The sequence below is a fragment of the Hyperoodon ampullatus genome (assembly GCF_949752795.1).
Source record: "Hyperoodon ampullatus genome assembly, chromosome: 1".
Lineage (NCBI taxonomy): Eukaryota > Metazoa > Chordata > Mammalia > Artiodactyla > Ziphiidae > Hyperoodon > Hyperoodon ampullatus.
In genome coordinates, this window is record NC_136914.1 from 203,243,942 (window position 1) to 203,266,849 (window position 22,908).

Here is a 22,908-nt window from a genome sequence, read left to right on the forward strand (position 1 = left end):
ACCCATTAGGGACTTTAACTACATCTGCAAAATCCCATCCCAGCAGCACCTAGATTCACGTTTAATTGAATTACTGAGGGCTGTTACCTATCCAAGTTTACACATCAAAAATCCATCCCGGGCTTCCCTGGTGGCGCAGTGGTTGAGAGTCCGCCTGCCGATGCAGGCGACGCGGGTTCGTGCCCCGGTCCGGGAAGATCCCACATGCCGCAGAACGGCTGGGCCCGTGAGCCATGGGCGCTGAGCCTGCGCGTCCAGAGCCTGTGCTCCGCAACAGGAGAGGCCACAACAGTGAGAGGCCCGCGTACCTCAAAAAAAAAAAAAAAAAAAAATCCATCCCATTCAGAGAAGCCAGAGGAGCTGCCTGGAAAATACTGCCACAGAGGTGCTTCTGCAGACATTTATTAAATCAGGGCTGGTATCTCTGCTGCTTTTTATAAGCAGTCCCATCTGAGCATTCACAGTTGTAGAACTGCCCGCTGTGTGCCTCAACCAGGGGAGCCTGGTTAGTTAATCTTGTGAGGACTGAAGCCCACTCCTGAGTTTTCAGAAGTTGCATGTAAAACAGGTTTTTGTTGACTGAAAAATGTTTTCCTACTGATCACCATTTTGTGAGTTTTTTAGTATTTGTTTACACTTAAAAGCGAAAGCTTAAGAGCCACTGTCAGTGGAAAACTAAGCACTTACTTTACCAGAGAAGCTATTAACATGGTTTGTTCTGGGGGTTGGAAAGGGAAGGGAGTGTGGCTGTAAAAGGGCAATGGTAGGGGTCCTTGTGGTGATGGAAATGTTCTGCACGTTACTGTATTGATGTCAGTATACTGGTTAAGGTGTGCTGTGCCACAATTGGGTTTTGCAGGATGCCCCCAAAAGTATGTGGGATCTTGGGTGAAAACACATGGGACCTTTCTGTTATTTCTTACAATGGCATAAGAATGCACAGTTATTTCAAAATAAAATTCTATTAAAAATGATCCATTTTATAAGGCAGTCCTTTTATAATATGGTTAACCTTTTTCTAATCTGTCTTTTAAAAATAGTCATGTTGGGCTTCCCTGGTGGCGCAGTGGTTGAGAGTCCGCCTGCCGATGCAGGGGACACGGGTTCGTGCCCCGGTCCGGGAAGATCCCACATGCCGTGGAGCGGCTAGGCCCGTGAGCCATGGCCGCTGAACCTGTACATCTGGAGCCTGTGCTCCGCAACGGGAGAGGCCACAACAGTGAGAGGCCCGCGTACCACAAAAATAAATAAATAAAATAGTGATGTTTTCTTAAGGAGGTAGATATGTATATGTCTTAGCCCTATGCTCGAATAAACTACATACTCAATATATATTTGAGTGGATGAAAGTATGCCTGATGGGAAAATTGTAGGTGACAGATGATTTTTTACAGAACACTTTTATATTAAAAACAGAGAAGCCTAAATTCTTAGATGAAATATTGGGCATACTGTAAAAAGATGGAGTCTTCACTGTGTAATAATGATGACCGAGAAAAGATGTGATTTACTACCTCAAAAAATAAGGCCAGACGTAACCTAAAACATAAGTCGAGAGGAAACCTCTAGAAATGTGCAGGAGGTAGTTAGCTGTAGGACAAATACTATTTTAGCCTGGAAAGTTGTATAGATTGAAGGTAAAACTACTTTCGAAGGATTTAGATAAGTGTGTGGATTCGCTCATTTAGTGAATATTTGCATGCCTCTGAGGTGCCAGGCAGCTATCTGTAGTTTTCATGTATTTCAGGAACTTTTCCAGATGTAAATGCTGATGTCTTTGAAGGCAGCCACACCTTCCCCAAATCTCCATGGATACAGCTGTCAAAATCTGAGAACCACGTGGATTGGATTTTCTCAGTGTATGTTTCTAATCTTACTCATCAGAGATATTTATGGAGAAGTGAAATTCAACCAGTCAAAAATAATAGTAACATTCTAAAGATATCTACAAACATAATTCTTTTAAACATTGATTGTCTTAAAAGATATGTTCAACTTAATGTTTTTCTCTTTCAGGTATTTCTTTTTTTTTTAAATATTTATTTATTTATTTGGCTGCGCCAGGTCTTAGTTGCGGCACGCGGGATCTTCGTTGCTTCGTGCGGGATCTTTTTTTTTTTTTTAGTTGCGGCATTCGGGATCTGGTTCCCTGACCAGGGATCGAACCCGGGCCCCCTGCATTGGGAGCACGGCATCTTAGCCACTGGACCACCAAGGAAGTCCCTCAGGTATTTCTATTTTAGGGATACAGAATAAGAAACTACAGTTAAGAATGGGCAGGTGGGACCAAACTTAGTTTAAATGTTAAGAGACAGGTATTTATAGCAAATAGAAGGAAGCCTGGGACAATCAGAGAGGTAACCTCCAGGGAGCAGCATTGAGGCTGGGCCCTGGGAAACTCAACCTAGGTGCTCTGACTCCTGGGGGCTCCCTGCACTGTGCCCAGGTCTCTGCAGTCAACCTTCAGGGAAGGCATAGGCTTTGCTTCTGTTTTTTTTTTAAGTCCCTTAGAGGCTGAGCACCTCCGTGAACGATTGCCCTTCTTACTTTCAGAGCTTGGTCAACGAATTTCCCTGAAAGCTGTTATAATCTAAATTAGTAGATAAATTCAGGGTTCTACCCAGGAAACGGCCCTATTGAGAAATACTGTCTGCATTAAAAACTCCTACCGTCACCCCCCAAGATTAGATTATTTTTTAGGAAACCATGATTCCATATTCCACCCCAGTAAAACTCCTGGCAGATGTGACCTAACTTGGAGTGTCGATGGCTGAGGAACCCCACATACCTGGAGCGGAGAAGCTGTCCTGCTAGGGAGATCTTGGTCAGCCACTTAGCTGGTGGCCACTGGAATTTTTAGAAGTAGTAAAACTTCTGATAAAAGAGGGCTTTTGTCTCCTGAAATAGCAACAGTTATCATCACTTAAAACCAGTGTATTTCTATATACAGCAAGTGCTTCTATAGATATACTCCTGGATTATTTATACAGGACTATTTTAAGATCTGTGTCACATTTTTCTGGTGTATTTTATGGTGGGAAAATTCAGTTGGAAAAAATGCACTTAGCTGTGGCTGGGATGGTGAGGTAAAATAAGTACTTAAAAAACATGAAGGTTGTGGGTTTTTTTTTTTTTTTTTAGCTTTAAACAGGACAGAAATAGCAAGGTGATAGCTCCCTGAATGAAATCATGTTGCTTCTCCTTAAGCAAACTTTACCATGGTACTCATGTCATAATACTAGATCTGTCACCGTATGAGTCAGTAGAAGATCTGCAAGGCATGTGTAAGAATTCATCCATGTATTCATTACAAAAATCTGTGAGAAAATAGCTGCTTCTGTGTACTATAGCTTGTTATTCAGGGTTTCTTTTTGTTTTGATTTTGCACCTGTTGAACTGAGAGGGTGATGGATAGGGTAAGGACCTATCTACTGTTAAGAGTAATGTGGGTGTAGAGACCCAGGCACTCCCCGGGCCCGGGTGTAGCTGAGGCGGGGCTGTGTCAGGGCTGTGTGTGCAGGAGTCGGGCTCCTGTGATCGCTGATCGCTTCCCCTGAGGAGAGGCTCCTTCTTAGCTCTCCTGTGAGGATGAGGAAACCCATGGAGGTTACGATTGGACAAAATCAAGTCATTTGATTGGCCGGGACAATGAGAGCATAAGAGGCGTATGATGGCCTTTGAACCCCACTCGAAGAGGTTTTCTTTCAAATTTAGCTGTTGATGGGAAATGAGCACTTTTTTTTGTTTTGTTTTGTTTTGGTTTTGTTTTTGCGGTACGCGGGCCTCTCACTGCCGTGGCCTCTCCTGTTGCGGAGCACAGGCACCGGACGCGCAGGCTCAGCGGCCATGGCTCACAGGCCCAGCCACTCCGCGGCATGTGGGATCTTCCCAGACCGGGGCACGAACCCACGTCCCCTGCATCGGCAGGCGGACTCTCAACCACTGCGCCACCAGGGAAGCCCGGGAAATTAGCACTTTTTGAGTAATAGGATGATATGATTGTGTTGCAGTTTAGTAGGTATTACCTTTGTGTATGTAGGAGTGTTAGGTTATTATGCTAGGCTTGGTGGGGCCTGCGGATGAAGAGTAAGACAAAGATGAATAACACAGAGGTCAAGGAGTTTATGATCTAAGCAGGGAAACAACTAACCTTGTGGTAAACGAGGCTCGAGTACACGGGCAGCATTGTCAGCTGAGGAGGAGCCACAAGAACCAGATGGTTACTTCCGTTTCAGAGATTTGAAGGCTGCCGTCCTGGCTCATCCCTGCCCAGGTTTCTCATCTAGCTCAATGTCTCTCGCCTTCATTTCCTCCTCATGGGCCACTGCTTATACATCTTACGAGATCTTGGTAGTTCTCGCCTCAGTTTGCCTCTTACAAAATGCAAGACCCAGACCTGAACACACTATTCCACATATGGCTAAATGTAGTAGGAGCGTTGCTTCCCCTGTTCTGAGGTTGTATTGCCACTGAGTCATCATGAGATAATATGCTGCTGGACCACCAGGTCATCTATTTTATGGGGACCTGCTATTAACAGAGAAGGGGTTGCCGACAGGTCCTACCTGGGAGGCCACAGGCAGGCCTGTGCTCCCCTCGGAACCTGCTTACGTCTGCTTATCCGACTTAGCTGCTTCTCCTGTCGCGCCCTGGCGCCTTCCTGCCCCTGCCTCCCATACCCCTGAAGTCCCCTCTAGTCCCTCCTGGGTGGTAGTTCTGTAACTACTCCTTGAACTATGCATTTTCTTTCTTTCTTTCTTTTTTTTTTTTTTTTTTGATGTGGACCAATTTTTTTTAAAGTCTTCATTGAATTTGTTACAATTTGGCTTCTGTTTTATGTTTTGGTTTTTTGGCCGAAAAGCATGTGGGATCTTAGCTCCCTGGAAGCGTGGAGTCTTAACCGCTGGACCACCAGGGAGGTCCCTGAACCGTGCATTTTATACACATTATTTCACGTAGGTATCCATCCATTCATTCACTCTTCGTTAAAAAGGGGGAAAAAAAGGGTGGGGAGAAATGGAGAGAAGAGACAAAGGTGATTTAGAGTTTTAAGCCTGGGTGATTGGAGATCTCATGGCATCATTTCCAGAAGTGGGTATTCAAAAGAGGGGGAGGTGTTATTTGGGGGAGGACAAACCAGACTCTGTCTAAAGACACAGGCCTTTTTCTCTCTGGTAAAGGCTCCCTGGCAGAAGCAGGCCAGTGTGTGTCCCTGTTAGAAGTAGGAAGGGCTGTTCTGGAAATCACAGTGGATGGCACTGAGATGATAATCTTTGGATTCTTCACCTTTCTTATCTTGAGCATCTTTTGTCACCAAAATCATCTTTCACAACCTTTTGACTACATATACTTTTGACTCTTTTCTGCCTCTTGAAGTAGTTTTTTAAAAGTTTGGCTTCCAAAACACTGTTCTCTCTATTCTCTGCTCACTCCACCGGCCCCTCCTTCTCAATCTCCTTTTTGGCTGTATCTCCACTTCCTGCCCTATGAGACATTGGCCTGCCCCAGGCTCAGTGCTGGGATCTTTTCTCTGCCCACACCCTCTCTCCCGGTGATCTCCTCCAGTGTCTGGCTTCACTAGCCTCTCTCCTCTGGGGGTTCTCGTGCTTCATCTGTAACCCACATGTCTCGCTCGCTCTTTCTCGAATTCTGACTTAGGTATGTAACTGCCTGTTTGACATTTCCACTAGGATGTCTAGTAGGCATCTTGAACTTAACCTGTCTAAAACTGAATTGATTTTTTCCTTCCAGACGTGTACCTTCCACAGTCCTCCTTGGCAACTCTATCCTTTCCACGGCTCAGGCCCCAAAACCTTAGAGTCAGCCTTGGCTTGTCTCCTTCTCTCCCGCCTACATTCAGTCCATCAGCAAAACCTGTTGGCTCCTTCTAAAATATATACCTGGAATCTAAGTACTTCTCATCCCCTCCACTGTTAGCATCTGGTTCTGGTCACTATCTCCTTTCACTGGGATCGCTGAAATAACTTTTTTTTTTTTTTTGCATGGTACGTGGGCCTCTCACTGTTGTGGCCTCTCCGGACGCACAGGCTCAGCGGCCATGGCTCACGGGCCCAGCTGCTCCGTGGCATGTGGGATCTTCCTGGACCGGGGCATGAACCCCGGTCCCGTGCATCGGCAGGCGGACTCTCAACCACTACGCCACCAGGGAAGCCCTGAAATAACTTCTTGATTGGGTTTCCTTTTTCCGGCTCTGCCTTCCCCGCTGCATCTTTCTCCCACCAGCTGCCAAGCCTTTTCTCACCGCAGCAGCCAGTGATCCCTTCAAAACAATACAGATCAAGTCGCTCTTCAGCTCAGAACCCTCCAGGGACTTCCCATCTCTGAGTAAAAGCTAAAGTCTTTGTGATGGTGACATGATCTGCCCACCACCCCTGCTGCCCCGCCCCCCATCTTTGATTCTTCCTCTCCTGCTCACTCTGTTCCAGCCACACCGGCGTCCTTGCTTTTCCTCAAGCACGCTAGGCCTCCCCTCTTCAGGGCTCCATTGTTCCCTCCACCTGAAACATCTTCCCCAGCCCCTTACTTACTTCATTTAGCTCTGTAACGACCTTCAGCGTTGCTCAAATGCCCCCTTTCCCTGGCCAGCCTAAATTAAATAATTCGGCCCCTGCTTTTTTGTTCTCCACAGCGCATTTTATACAATCTGACATGCTTTCATACTGTCTCTTTCCCTTAGTGTCTGTCTCCCCTGCTAGAATGTTCCTTGAAAGCCAGAGCTTTGTTTTGTTCCCTGAGGTATGAGCCCGGCACATAGTAGGCCTTCAGTAAATGTTTACTGAGTGAATGAATGGATTTGTGTGACTATAGTTCATTGATACATACATAGCATTGTATTTTCTCGATTATAAATTACGTTCATAAACATTAGCTCATTGATCAGGTTGTTCACTTTTTGTAAGTCAGACTAAATCTAACTCTAATGCTATTTAAACTGTATTGATTCCTTGATGACTAATATGCAAACTGGTTTCCTTGGGAGATCTTAAGTATGGCAATTCAAATCTATCCTCCATCCCATTTTGTTTTAGTGATGGGGGCCCTGAATTCTGATTTACAGAGCATTTCTTTCTTTTATCACTAGTTCCATAGAACAGCGGTCCCCAACCTTTTTGGCACCAGGGACCGGTTTCGCGGAAGACAGTTTTTTCACGGATGGGGGTGGGGGATGGAGGGATGGGGGGATGGTTCAGGCGGTAATGCGAGCGATGGGGAACAGCTCGCCACTCACCTCCTGCCGTGCGGCCCGGGGGTTGGGGACCCCTGTCATAGAACTCACTCTTAGGAACTTTATTAATTCTTACTTATTGAGTTATTATAATTCTTATGTTAGCTAAACTGGGAAATGTTTAAAAACAAAGGCATATCAAACGCTTCATTTGCCCTACCCTTGTTTAAGTGAGGGGCCACGACACTGCACAACCTCAGGGGAACCATTAGGCCTTGCATTCTGTGCCCCTGCAGTGGTGTGACACAGCAGCCATGGCAGATATAAAACGTTTGGCTTTAGTTTCTCACGGCTGAATCTTCTGTTTGTTTTCCTCCTGCTGTTCGAGTGGCATTTAAGACTCTGTCTGCCTTGCGCTTGCATTGTTAGGTCTCTTGGACTACTGCCTGTCACTTGTTATTAGTGCAGCTGTGTCGAGTTGTTCCTAATACCATTCTACTTCATCTACCCTCTTGGCTTTCTTCCTTAGGTATTTCAGTTACTCTGCCTACTGTTCCATTTCACTTGATTGACATCAAACTTGTATGATAGCCAACGAGTCCATATTTTCATCAGGCAGTTAAGGTACCCTTTGCCAGCGTAATCACTATCTAGTTAATTATTTCTATCAAAATACAAATGGTATCTGTCATTCAGAATTCGAGCCTAGCGTCGTGGTAAGGTTAAAAAATGCGAGTGTGGCAACCTGCTACCATTCTGGGCTGATTCTCCAGAGAGAATAGGCAATACTTTGATTTAGGAAGCAGTGAAAGCAGGCAGAGGCAGAAATTCGATCCCAGTTTTACTGTGTGTAGATGATTTTACTTAGCATACCTCACAATGAAGACATATTCTTGTAATTTCATCTGTGCAAGTGCCCTCTTTTGAGCACGTAGCAGTTAAAATCTAGGTGATTATTTCATAATAACTTGCTTATGATACTGAATTTGAATAGAAATATATATATATATATATATATATTTTTTTTTTTTTTTTGCCGTACACGGACCTGTCACTGTTGTGGCCTCTCCCGCTGCGGAGCACAGGCCCTGGACGCGCAGGCTCAGCGGCCATGGCTCACGGGCCCAGCCACTCTGCGGCATGTGGGATCTTCCCGGACCAGGGCACAAACCCGTGTCCCCTGCATCGGCAGGCAGACTCTCAACCACTGCGCCACCAGGGAAGCCCTGAATAGAAATATATTAATAGAGCCCTGTACTCTGAAGGGAGGCCTGCATAGATTCTCTTAGGTCTGACTTAGTGATCCCTTAGTGATCTAGGACCAGACTACATGAAGAGAGGCTATGGGTATAAAGTTCAGGGCAGTTGGAAATGACATGAATACTGCAAGACCTTTTATAGCTAGCAAATAAGGGCTGTCTCCAAGCCCTAATGTCTGCTTTATTCTGTATATAGTTAATCAAGTTTAGTTAATCCATGTATATTTAAAAGTTTTAGTGCCACTTAATGCCTATAATTGCATATTGTGCTGATGGCTGTGTTTTCATTCTTTGGAGGTTAAGAATCCAAAAAAATTCTAGTTTTTGGTTTATGAATGCCTTTTATTAGTTTCCCCAAAATTGCTTTGCTGCTTTCAATCCTGGCTTAATGCCTCCAACACTCAGGTTCAAAAGGATGCTATTTGAGCTCAGTTTTTAAAATTTCTGTATTGACAGGTTTACATTTTCTTCTTGATTGCTCCATTGATGAGGCCAAAGATTGAACTCCCTGCAGCGAATGGTTAAGTGGGGGAAGAGGTACCTTGTATTGTTGTCCTCCAAAAGCATGATTAGAGAAGAGGGGTATCATTTTTTTTTTTGTACTGCTTAGTGGGAAGAAGGTTCAAAAAACAAGACTTCTCACCAGGAATTCCAAAGCTAAAAATATGTGGCTCTGGGGCAGATGAAGAAGTTTCAACACTGGAGGTGGGGGTGTGAAAGGGAACAAGTGAGCTTGGAAGAAAACTTAATAATTTTCAATCTCAGAAGCCTACCTTACATGAATAATTTCTCCGAGAGTAAGGCTCTTTCCAGTCAGATCTGTTGGTGCTGCTGAGCTGGTATTTCAAGTATGTCCATCTGCATTTAAACGAATTGCTCCAAGACAATCTGATTATGCGGTAGTTACTTTGGTGAGAATAGCGCCTCAGTGGAATGGAAACTTCATTTTGAGTCTAATATTAGACCTTGCTTTGGAAAATTCCTTTTAAATGATCACAAGCTGGGAATAGCAAAAGAATTTAACTTTCGACAGACAGCATTCACCAAGAATTTTTAACTGCTTATGTTTGGGTCCTTGGGAAAGCAGATGTGAGAAACTGACCGGACCAAATTGACTAGACTAGAATTGACTTGACCTGATGCGGTGTTTATATCTATTGCTGATAAGTTTCCCTCTTAGTCTCATTTGCTCAAAATATTTTCATTCTTTGAGCATGAGCATGCTAAGGATGCAAATTGTTAGGAGGCCTAATTGTCTAACAATCTAAACTTCTAGGCCTCCAGACATTGTTGCCTATAAAAAGGGGTCTGAGGCATAGCGGAAAAGGGCGGACAAGCCTACAGAACCAAAGCCAGTTTCTGAGTAAGTGCTGGGAACTTGATCAGACCTGGCCTTCAGGATATTTTTAGTTTGTCTGGTTGATTGTGTCTGAGCAAACTCACCCCGTTTGAAGTTTTAAGTAAACTTTATTTAAAGGACACTCCTCACTGCCCCCCCTGCAAAAAAAACCCCAAAACCTCACCCTGACATTTAAAAAAATAATATACGTGTTAACTGATCATGAAATTTCCAGATATCATATCTCCTTGGCTTAACCTAAGGATAAGTTTCAGATGCCTTGCGTGCCTTGGGTTGGGAAAACCAATATTGGTGTTAGAGATAAATTTAATATTTTAAAAGATCTTTCTGAAATTGAAATGCATCTTTTAACTGCAGTGTACATTTAGTGTAGTAGGGTTTTTTTCTCTTACTGAGCTGGCAATAAGTTGATGGTGCCTTAGAATTGAGGAGGAATATTAATAAATTAGTAGGAGCTACCATTTATTGATCACCCAGTGGATCCCAGGCACTGTCTTTGCTAGGTACCAACATTATCTCTGACACTCACGATGATCCTGTGTGGCAGCGACTATCATGAATGAGCCTGGGTTCAGAGGAGACTGAGGCTCAGAAAAGTTAGGTAATTTGCTCATGATCACACAGCTGGTGATGGCTAAAGTGGCAATGCTGGAGTTCACATCCAGGACTGGTCAGCTTCACAGCATGTGTTCTTCCTTGTAGGTTATATCTTTTTGATGTTTACTGTATTTGAAATTAAACCTGAGAAATTTTCAACATTTACTTATTCGTTTTTAAGGGGCAATCATAAATCCATTACATGTTAACATAAACAACATTTTTATTAAAAATAACTTTTTTCCAAAACATAGTGTCATTGTTTACCTTTATGTGTATCTCTTTATTATCTAGCTAAATGGAGGGCAGCTGGATTCTCTTCTGCATTCAGTCTGTGCTGTATACTGTTTTATTGAAGTATGTGAAGAAAATCTGGCCTCACACAAATATGTATTTGGGAAAGGGAGGGGTATTTTAATAGGCTTTTTGTGTATGTTCTTCTTTGATAATATACCAAAACTCCCCAAGTGATAGTTTCTTAAAGGTTAGTTGCAATATAGAATCTGAAACTATGCCAGTGGACTTTTGGTGCACTGTTTCATTAAAATCTTTTGGTCTGGAATCTTCCTTACAGAAGAATTCTGAATAATGTATGTAGCTACCCTCTGACTCCAGGAAGTAGAGCTTAATTCCTACCACTCACCCCTCCCTGGGGGTGGGCTAGACCTAGTGACTTGCTTCCAAAAAGTAGAATGAGGGAAAGGGAAAAATTAGTAACTTTGCAGTAGAGAAGAAACCTGGGAAATTCTACCTTAACCGAGTGGTGAAGGTGAACATCGCCTGTGATGTCATGTGGCTACCATGTGAGCCCTGATGTGATGTAACTAGAAAACTCATAATCCCAGTCTAATCGTGAGAAAGACATATCCAGATAAGAGGTCATTCTGCAGAGTACCTGACCAGTGCTACTTGATTGTCAAGCTCATGAAAAACGAGGGAGGACTGGGAATCTGTCACAGAACAGAGGAACCTGGGAAGACATGACAGCTAAATGCAATATGGTACTCTGGATTGGATACTTGAACAGAAAGAGAACATTAATGGAAAAACTGGTGAAATCCAAATAAAATCTGGAATTTACTGAATATTACCATATCAATGTCAGTTTCTAGTTTTGATGACTATATCATGGTAAAGTAAGATGTTATCAGTGGGAGAGAAATTGAGTAAAGGGTATACAGGGACTCTACTGTCTTTGCAACTTTTCTGTAAATCTAAAATTACTGCAAAATAAAAAGTTTTTAAAAATCCACTGTTATGTATTGCATTCTGAATAAATCATTTACCCATGTGTGATTTGGTAATACCATGGCCATGGTCATTTGGAAAATACTTGTTCACAGAGTTATGCAGATCTTTGAAATGTTGACACATTTTATTGTTCAGTGCTTTCAAAATCTCATTTGTTAATAGCACCACCTGTCTCATCAGAAAAGTCTTTACTGAGAAGCTCTCAAGCTCATGGTAGTGGATACAAGTTTCCCAAAATTCTAATTTTCCCTTGAAAGCTCAGATGTTATCTTTGGCAGCAAACACTGCTGTTGTTTTCCTTAATGTAACAGGCTCATCTTGTTCATTTTCAAGAAAATGTCTGCCAAATATCCAAGTCTAAATAACCATAGTTTGTTTGGTAGTCATTCTTTCAAATAAAAAAGATGTTCAGTGAAAAAAAGTGGCTGATCCAACGTGCAACTCAAACAATTTGCGTTGAGTCATTTTCCTCAAAACAGTTTGAGTCCTTTTCCTCAAAACAACTATCGTACTTGAGAATGCAACAGAAGTGTTTTACCGTACTTCGCAATTTGTCACATACAATATTGAAAGACAGGTCCCGGGAATCAAGATTTAATGAAGCTAATAACTTTTACTGCTTCATCAAGGATATTCTTTTTTTGTTGTTCTGAAAAGAATTATTTTATTTTTACATTTTTATTGAAATATAGTTGATTTACAATGTGTTAGTTTAAGCTGTACAGCAAAGTGATTCAGTTACATATATATGTATATATATATACACACATATATATATTTTTATATACTTTTTAAATTCTCTTCCATTATAGGTTATTATAAGATATTGAGTATAGTTCCCTGTGCTATACAGTAGGTCCTTGTTGGCTATCTATTTTATATATAGTAGTGTGTATATTTTAATCCCAAACTCCTAATTTAAAGGATATTCTTAAGAGGAACTAACTTTTTCCCCTCTCACTGTGTGTGTGTGTGTGTGTGTGTGTGTGTGTGTGTGTGTGTGTGTGTGTGTGTAGGAGAAGACAGTGACCACTAGCATAGTGACCACTACTACCGCTGCCTTGATTTGTGCTCAGGCACTTTACACCATTGGTGCAAATATCAACACAGTGGAAAATTCCAGGAACATTTTAGTGTTCTAAATGAAAGTAGTTTGACCTTTCTGACTCTCCTAAAAGGGTCTTGAGCACCCTTAGGGATCCACAGACCACACTTTGAGAACTGCTCTCCTAAAGTAAAGTAGCAGTTGCTGAAAGGTCACAAAGGAAGAGCTGACATAACTGAAGACCAAATCCATTAGGAAGCAAGTGGTAACATGGTGGTACCATGTGTGTAGACGATGATGCTCTTCTGGATTAACTGGTCTTACTTTTTATGGCCCATGAAGCTTTTCCATTTGTGGTATTTCCAAACCATTTTTAAATGCTGAAAGATAGACTTTGATAATCTGGTATCTGTGTTTGCTGCTATTTTTACCATAATCATTTATAAGACTTCAATCAGGAAGTTCTGAAAATTACCTCTTTGTTTTCTTTTCTTTAAAGGTAAATCTCACCTGGCTATTGTGCAGCGAGTAAACAATGAAGGAGAGGGGGACCCGTTTTATGAAGTTCTGGGAATTGTCACATTAGAGGATGTGATCGAAGAAATCATCAAATCTGAGATTCTAGATGAAACAGATTTATACAGTGAGTACCATCGCCTGAGTGTAATTTTCCAAAACCTTTGCTTTTATTTGTCATGTTGTTTGTGAGTCATCTGACATCTCTCCAGCTGTTGTCTGCCTGTTTCTAATTATGCACTGTGTGTGTAGGCTGGGTACCACCTGCCAGTATATTCCAGTCGCTTCATCAAGAGAGGAAGAAGAGGCAGGTCCTGTGGTGTCAACTGGCCATGTTTTTTTGAAAAGCCAACTGCTTCTAACTATTGATTTGGGCATTGCTTGCCCTGAACAGAAAACTCCATTCCTGGTTTTCACATTTATTTTACATCTGGAGGAAGACTTGTTCTTTACTAAATTTTCATTTTACACAATTAGGCAAATTGTTTTCAGATAAATTTCTGTCTCTACCTATGGTCATAATTCAAATACTTAAAAAGTGAGGGGGGGTTTGTTAAATTGATGGATAGCAACTGTTGAAATTTCTCTATTCCAGGACCCATGGACCAGGGTAGAGGTGAGGTTTGCAGGCATAGTTTTGCTGGGGCAGTGGTGGTGCAGCAGGGTATATAGAGAAAGCAGGACGGGTTAGGGTACAAAATAAGAAATGTGTTTTTCTTGTTCTGTGCTTCTCTGCCTTCTGAGAGGTGGTCTTGGATCGGGGCAGGGGAAGAGAAGTATCCACACCTGTTTGCCCAGGAGTCGGCTTGATTCTGGGCTGAGTATTGAACATGAATCTTGTCTCATTAAAGTCTCCAACTGTTGGACTGTGGAGCTTAAACCCTCTTCCTCAGCCTTACTCTTAGCAAAGTAAGACTCTTTCAAGAGTTTCTTAATGCCAAAGATGGCCCAAGGCCTGAGATGTTAGGGGCTCTCAAAGGTGGTATAGAGAAAGAGAATCTGGGCTCTTTTTGTCCTGTTTGGCTTTTAAAGCATGACTTGGAGGGGAAAATGGACTGTTCAAATGGCCTGGAGCACCCAGGACAAAGCCGGCCTTGCTCAAAGCGGAATGATTTTTTTTTCAGTCCTGTTAGAAGGGAATGTCCCTCATTTTAAAGTTTAAAAAGTCTTCCATGCACCCTTAAAGAAATACATTTTATGTTTATCTCTTGACCTGCTTCTGAAAATGTATCTTATGTTTTCCTCACATCTGTATAGTGTTGTTGTTTTTTTTTTTTTTGCGGTATGTGGGCCTCTCACTGTTGTGGCCTCTCCCCCTGCGGAGCACAGGCTCCGGACGCGCAGGCCCAGTGCCATGGCTCATGGGCCCAGCCGTTCCGCGGCACGCGGGATCCTCCCAGACCGGGGCACGAACCCGTGTCCCCTGCATCGGCAGGCGGACTCCCAACCACTGCGCCACCAGGGAAGCCCTGTATAGTGTTCTTTAAAAGAACACCAGTTCCTATGTGCTTTATCCTTTTGACTCTTGGAGAATAATCAGAGATTTCATAATAGAGAATATTGTTAATTGTGCATTTACATTCTTTTCATCCCTCCTCATAGTGACTCTTTAATACCAAGTGTGTCTCTGCATATTTATGTGTTTCCCCAGGGGTAATCCTCATTGTAAGAAAGATAATGTAGACATTTATGAGCTTTTATGTTTACACTTCAGTTCACTTCTTTTGAACCTTGATGAGACTGATTTCATACATGGCTTCCTGAGATGAGATGCTGAACTTGTGGTTCAGGTGTATTCTTGATTCAGATCAGGGATGATGACTACCTTTGTCATTAGAAAATTATTTAGGATGCTTGCATTGATTTATGCTGCCTGATTCTAAAGAGAATTTGAGACAGGAAAATTATAGGTTGTGTTCACCGTCTCCCCAGGACAAGCCTAGTTAGTAATCACTCTGTTTTGCCCTAGGCATGAAATGGTAATGTAAAGACTCATGATTCTTGGGGGGAAAAAAGGAAGCAATTAGGATCTTGTCTCTAACCTAGTTTTTTCTTGATCATTACTTTGTCCAGAAAAATACTTGAAAAAAGGTTTTGCATGAGACACCTTCTAGATCAAGGATTGGCAAACTACAGCCCTCAAGAGCATGCCACCTGTTTTTATATGACCCAGAAGCTAAATTTTTTTTTTTTACATTTTTCGGTTGAAAAAAATCAGAATAATAATTTTATTTTGTGACATGCAAAAATGATAAGAAGTTAAAATTTCATATCCGTAATAAAGTTTTACTGTAACACAGCCCTGCTAATTCATTTACATATGGCTGCTTTTTGCTAAACAGCTGGGTTGAGTAGTTGCAACAGAGCATACATGGCCCGCGAGCCTGAAGTATTTGCTGTCTAGCCCTTTACAGAGGAAGTGTGCTGACCTCTATTCTGAATCACTTCCTTTGTATTTGGTTGACCTTGAGGATCTCATGGCCTGGGGTAGAAATGCAGCTAACAGTTATTATTATTAAAATACTGTCCCATGAAAGTGTTCTTGTTTGTTTCTTGAGATTGTGTGTGTGTGTGTATGTGTGTGTGTATTCTCTTTCAGCAGAGGCTGGGAGCCTCTTAAAGGCAGGGACGTGCTTCCCTGTGTCTTCTGTAACATGGTTGTTCTTCACTGCGGTGTGGTGACCTCAGTAGCAGGAGCGTGTGTGCACCCCGGGCTACAGGCACTGTTGCTATGTGGTTGTATAGGCTCCACGAGGGGAGGATTCTTGTCCCCAGCTGCCCAGTAATGTACTTAAAAGGGCTCTGAAGATCTTCACGAAGTGTGTCGATAGTTGCTCCCCATCAGGTTGCCTGCGATTTCTTACTCTGGACTGTGTCACAGTCATGACTGTGCTGCACTGATTTAATGAGGATTCTCTCTCCCTTCCCCTTTCCATGTGGTGCTTGTATGTAGCGTGCCCACCATCTGGAGAGAGAGCCTAGCCTTTTCCATATATTATGTCATTTTCATTCGAAAAGAGCCCCAATCTAATGGAATGCATTTCCATTTCTCCCTCAGCTGATAACAGAACGAAAAAGAAAGTGGCCCATCGAGAGAGAAAGCAAGATTTTTCTGCCTTTAAGCAGACAGACAGCGAGATGAAGGTTAAAATATCACCACAGCTTCTCCTGGCCATGCACCGTTTCCTAGCAACAGGCAAGTGCAGCTTATCGCAGTTTGAAATCTCTGCCAACCCTGGAGCGAGTTTCTCACCCACTGCTGACTGGGGTGGGCTGGGGGTGGAGACTGGGAAATGGGGTGATAAGTAATGCCACTTTTGTGTTTTGTTTTTTGTTTTTTTGTTTTGTTTGTTTTGTTTTGTTTTTTTCTTTTTAAATTCTCTCCTCTCCTATGTTCAGTGTCGGCATGAACCCTCTGAGACATTTACCAGGGGTGGACCAGTAACTTAAAATTGGTCTGAAAGGTAAGGATGAATGTTAGTGCCACACTGCATGTGAACAGTAGGCCAGGCCATCCGCTTCAGCTAAGTCCAGGGGAGAGCCAGCTGGCGGAGCAGGCGGACAGTGCAAACCAGACACTACCTCGCTGTGTGTCGGACAGTTGAGTAGTTCTCTCTTCAGCTTGCCTCAGAAGAACAGTTGGACATCGGTGGTGACACAGGTGCTATGATTTTCAAAGAAGAACAATAAATTTTCAAAATAAAATCTTTACCCTTTATGGTTTTAATGAAATCAGAAATTCTAAGAACTCTGACATGGATTTCTTGATGGCCTCTTCAAATCAGATTGTTAACTTGGGCCCATTCCAGGAGGCAAGTGTTCACATTATTAAAACCACCAACCCAGCCAGCACTGACTGCTCCAGAGAGGTCAAGGTCGAACGGACTTGAGAGACCGACTGACCCTGCTCACATCCCCAGATGGCTCTCTAGGCGAAGGGTGAGCTCTGTTGGCCAGGGGAAGTGTGAGAAAATCAGAGTACCCAGTGGCCTGTAGAAGACGTCTGTGTCCAAGATGGGCAGCCAATGCCTTTCAACTGAATGCAGTATACTTAAGATATTTTGAAAAGAATGCTAACGGTGATGGAATGTTATGCACTCTTTAAGATCATGTTTTCAGATACCTGGACATGGTCACCATATAATATTTATGACATGGGAAAATACTCATGATTTAATGTAAGGTGAGAAGAAACAGTATAAAACCGTGTGTACACAAGATTATCCTTGTGTTTTTGTGTGTACACACACACGGACATGGCACGCATGCCTAGGTGAGGTATTAGAAAGAAATGCTCACCAATTGCTCAGAATGGTTACGAGTGGTTGGTTTATAGGTGATTTTATTTTCTTCATTTTTTTCTGTTTTCCAAAATTTCCACAATGTACTGTCTAATTTTGTTATTACGAAAAAGTCACAGAAGCTAATGCAGAATTTATATCGCACATATAACATAATTAAAAAAACTTTAAAACATAGACAATGTCTTTAACTTCCTTATTATTTTCTATTTCTGATAATATTGTTCATCATTTAAGAACCACAATTTAAAACTAAATGTTACCCTACTCTGCCTCTGAGATACCATAAAGTCCACTTTCAGTATGGCACCCTTAAGTCAGTAATTTTGGGTTTTGTTATTTTAGTAAAATCAATATCTTTGTAAACTCAGATCAACATTACTTTTTTTTTTTAATTAGCAAGTTGGAGTGCATGTTGATGTGTGCACGTGCCTTGCTTTTATTCTGAATCTCTACCTTCCTTTGTTCCCAGACTTTCTCAGGGTAGTTGAATGGGAGAATGAGATATGGAGCACTGCGTCTGTGCACCTGGTACTAACCCACACCTAGATGCTTCCTGACCTTTGCTTCTTCCTTTGGCTGTTGTTGGACAGTCAGTCTTTTGTGGCCTGTTGCAGGGTGTCCTGGCAGTCATGGAGCCTGCTTCTGGTTGATTTTCCTTTGTGTCAGTCAGAAAATGAGGGTATTTTTATGAGAACTGAAACCAATGACAGGTTGAAAATGAAAAGTTTTAAAGCAACAAACATGAGAATTCAGCATTTTCTAATTTCTCCCAGGTAATCTGCCCCCAGTGGATCACCAAATGGAAGTCTCGTTAATCCATACTGTTATCGCTTCAATTCCAAGTATTCTTTTCTTTAAACACCTTAATCACTAGTATCATTTTTTTCCATCCATTTGAAGTGTAATATCAAGTTGTGTTTATATCTATAGAAGTAGAAGCATTTAGCCCATCCCAGATGTCAGAGAAGATCCTTCTAAGGCTGCTAAAGCACCCCAATGTCATCCAGGAACTGAAGTATGATGAGAAGAACAAGAAAGCCCCAGAATACTACCTCTACCAGCGAAACAAACCTGTAGACTACTTCGTTCTCATTTTGCAGGTCAGAAGAATTAATCAATAGTTGTTTGATCTTATTGAGTACCCACCCTTCCAGTTTGGAGGAGACTTGGTATAGGTGAATGGGTGTCAAGGATATAACATACTTAACTTCTGGGGTGGCCTTACAGTGGGAGAATTTCATCTCCCTGTTTTCGTATCTGCAAACAATTTCAATATAAAGCGATGTTATTAATTACTTTAATTTCCAATAAAGACAGGCACTTAGTGATTGCTGAGGCATTGAGGCATTCATTTGAAGAAGGGTGAATTCAGGTGTCTGTATTTTTTTTTGAAGAGTTTGGGGAATTACCTGTGCATGTCTAAATCTTGGCTGGGCATTTGAAATTTAAGTGTTGTGAGTTCCTTGAGTCTTCTTTTTATCATCTTTTATTTCTTCTGCCCCTTGTTAGGACTTGGTCTTGCACAACTTCCTAGAGATGCCTTATGATCTCTTCCCTTAACGCCATCAAAATAATCCATTTATTATTGTTTTGTTTTAAATGTTGAGCCTTTTAATTTTTTTATTTTTGTCTGTATTGGGTCTTCGTTTCTGTGCAAGGGCTTTCTGTAGCTGTGGCAAGCGGGGGGCCACTCTTCATCGCGGTGCGGTGCGTGGGCCTCTCACTGTCGTGACCTCTCTTGTTGCGGAGCACAGGCTCCAGACGTGCAGGCTCAGTAGTTGTGGCTCACGGGTCTAGTTGCTCCGCGGCACGTGGGATCTTCCCAGACCAGGGCTTGAACCCGTGTCCCCTGCATTAGCAGGCAGATTCTCAACCACTGCGCCACCAGGGAAGCCCTATTATTGTTTTTATTCCTGATTACTACCAGCTTCTGTTTTAATGAGGAACTGATGGGATAATCACAGCCTCTCATGGCAATGGTAACTTACCTCCTTCTCACTGTAACATAATCCACTATATAAGGTGAGAAGGTCCATCCATTCTGAACCCTCCTAAGGGCCCTAGAGGGGCTTTTGTGCTCGGATTGACAGGAGGCCCTTATTATCTCACAGTTTCACTTGGTAGAGCGCAGTTCTTCGCCTGGAGACCAAGATGAATAGTACGATGAATAGTACAATGAATAGCATGCTAGTTTTATTGATTTCTTGTGTCTCTTTATTGAAGAATTACTTTTATAGGAATTCTGAGTGTATTTCAATATAAGAATACTAGCCCCTTAAGCATTCTCCTGTTCCTTGGTTACTTCCTAGGTAAGAATTGGAGGGATCTTTATACGAGTATAATTAGCACTTGGTAGACCCATCTACAATTTACGCTGAGTCCAGCAAGTCCCAGTTATCTAAATGAATCAAGATGTTTCTTTTTATCTGAAAATAACTCTTATCAGATGTCTAGATGTTAGAAACTCTGGGAAGTGTTGTGTTTATGCCCCGTGTTTGGACTGTATAGTGAATTCTGGAAGCAGAAGTGAGGAACTGTAGAAAAGTCTATGGATTAACCAGGTATATGCTGCTTTCGTATAGTGTTTCTTGGAAACTTCTGTTTGCAGGTTTTCTAAGTCAGTACCCTGATTATTCTACTAACCTTAGTCTCATTCAATCATGAATTGTTTTTCTTTTTCTCTGGGGATAGACAAGCTTGAAACTCTGAGGGGGTTGGGAATTTATTTTATTTACTACAGTGAAGGAGTAAAGCATTCATGTTTCTTATAAAATCTAGATGTGAATATTCCTTAAACCTAGAGAAACTGAATGACATTAAAGACAGTTTATTTAGAACTTTGAGGATTGACATTGTGAATTTCAGTAATATTAGAAACTCTGTGGCTTTCAATCGTTGATTTTTATATAGTTAGCATTTATGAATTCTGATTCAGTAATGCTCTATTGGTATGTAAAAAAGCCATTTCCTGGCTGATGGATCTAAAAATAGATTTTATGGAAGAGGGACTTCATAATTCTTGTCCCTTTATAAGTAAATCTTTAAAGATATTTTTGATAAGGTTTTTATGTCCATGTACCTATATTTGAATACCTATGTCATGTTAAATATTTTTACAAATGTGACAAGTTCTTGGAACTGACGATGTCATGGGAGTTTTAAAAAATTTTTATTTTATTTATTTATTTTTGGCTGTGTTGGGTCTTAGTTACTGCGTGCGGGCTTTCTCCAGTTTCAGCGAGCGGGGGCTACTCTTCGTTGTGGTGTGCGAGCTTCTCATTGCGGTGGCTTTTCTTGTTGCGGAGCATGGGCTCTAGGTGCTTGGGCTTCAGTAGTTGTGGCTCGTGGGCTCAGTAGTTGTGGCTCACGGGCTCTAGAGTGCAGGCTCAGTAGTTGTGGCGCACGGGCTTAGTTGCTCCGCGGCATGTGGGGTCTTCCCGGACCAGGGCTCGAACCCGTGTCCCCTGCATTGGCAGGCGGATTCTTAACCACTGCGCCACCAGGGAAGCCCCATCATGGGAGTTTTATAAAGATTTCAAGGCTTTATGGAGGTGTTCAAATGGTAGAGTTTGGTGAAAATCATGTTCTTGAAGGCCAGGCAGTTACCTGAGGTACCCAGAGTATGACAAAATGAAATATAATACCCTGTCAGTCTAGCATAGCCATCACCATTTACAGAGTATATTCCACCCTAAAATATCACTAATCCATCATTGGAAATTCATGCCAGGTTATTGAGCATGTTCTACTGCATTTCAAGAACATTAAACCAGAGGAAAGCAGCTGTAGCTGCCTTCCCTTCCTGGCCCCAGTGCCAACAAGCTGCCTTCTTCTGCAGACACTAGAAAAACTCTTTTATTAAGTAATTGATGTTTGGAATACAATTATAACTAGAAACAATCACTTTGAATTTAAACCCTAGATGAAATAAAGTCTAACTTATTCAAAGCAAACCATTTAAGTAAGCTTACTTAAAAGAATATCCTATAGGTTATGGGACACATACTACATATGAATTAAAAGGCACTTTCAAGTTTTATCTGAGAAAGTAGATTTTTTTCTTTGGGGTACGCGGGCCTCTCACTGTTGTGGCCTCTCCCGTTGCGGAGCACAGGCTCCGGACGCGCAGGCTCAGCGGCCATGGCTCACGGGCCCAGCCGCTCTGTGGCATGTGGGATCTTCCCAGACCGGGGCACGAACACGCGTCCCCTGCATCGGCAGGCGGACTCTCAACCACTGCGCCACCAGGGAAGCCCAGAAAGTAGATTTTTAAACTAAAATGTATTGTGATAAAAGCACAATAAATAGTGAAAGAAAACTTTATTGGCTCTACATGCCTTAAATAACAGAATACACATATAAAAGTAGGAATGGGTAGGAACATAATCTTGGGGGGAAATTTTTTCCACCATCATAAAAGAGCAAGAAAAAAATGTTAGAGTTTTAAATTGTATAAATAAAATTAACCAAGTTGAAGAAAATTAAATATAAAGCCAGGGAAATACACTTAAAAAAAAAGTTTTATGTGACTTCTTCATAAAAATTGGTCATTTGCTCTGTCACATGTAAATTCTAGTAAATTCAGAAAGATAGAAATTTCATAAAACTACCTGCATAGATCATAATGAAATAAAATTAGATATAAAAATGCATAATCGAAAAGTACTAAGCTATTTAAAAACTGTGAGCAATTCTCTTACAAAGGTTTATACATAAGGTATAGAATAAAAGACTTAAATAATATAAATTCCATATCCACAGTATGTCAAAGTTTAAAATTTTATTCCTCTAAGTACTTACATAAGAAAAAAAGATATCTCTGATTTTCTATAATAGAAAAAGAGCAAAGCAACAAACTAAAAAGAACAAATTAAATAACAGAGTGTCATGAAAATAACTTTTAAAATGAAAAAGTTTTACACCCCATAAATAAAATCAAGATTGGTTCTTCTAAAAGATGAACAAAATCATTATTCTATTGGCATAATTAATGTGATAAGAGAAAAAAGAAAACTAGAAGTTCTCCCTTCCCCCCAAAAAAGCAGCTAGAATCAAAGGAATTGCTTGGAAAAAAAAAAATTGAGACTCTAAAGAACTCGATTTCTGTATTGTACAAATAGAACAAGATGATTTGATAGTTAAATGCATTCTTTACGACAGTATGGCCTAATCTAAAGTCTGATAATGTTCTGGGTCAGTCTCACTTGTCCACATTGATGGAGAATTCCTAAATAAAAAGGTAGCAGTTAGAGACCAATAATGGACCCAAAGAGCTATTCACTGTGGCTGTGACTGAATTAGGATTATTTTAGGTATTCAGGGCTAGTTTAATAGAAGGACAAAAAAACTAAAATATGCCGTGTTAATTAGGAAAGCAGTAAAGGAAAAAA

At 41.6% G+C, this 22,908-nt stretch overlaps 1 protein-coding gene across 2 annotated transcripts in view; it reads left to right on the forward strand.

Moving 5' to 3' along the window:
* CNNM2 (cyclin and CBS domain divalent metal cation transport mediator 2) overlaps positions 1–22,908 on the forward strand; it is a gene marked incomplete at both ends in the record, with an annotated part of 139,438 nt that overhangs the window by 102,139 nt on the left and 14,391 nt on the right. For both annotated transcript variants that reach the window (XM_079700768.1, XM_079700769.1), the window contains 3 exons: positions 13,198–13,341; positions 16,273–16,410; positions 18,449–18,618. In XM_079700768.1, the coding sequence (XP_079556894.1) occupies positions 13,198–13,341; positions 16,273–16,410; positions 18,449–18,618 (452 nt within the window). The remainder of the gene's footprint in view (positions 1–13,197; positions 13,342–16,272; positions 16,411–18,448; positions 18,619–22,908) is intronic.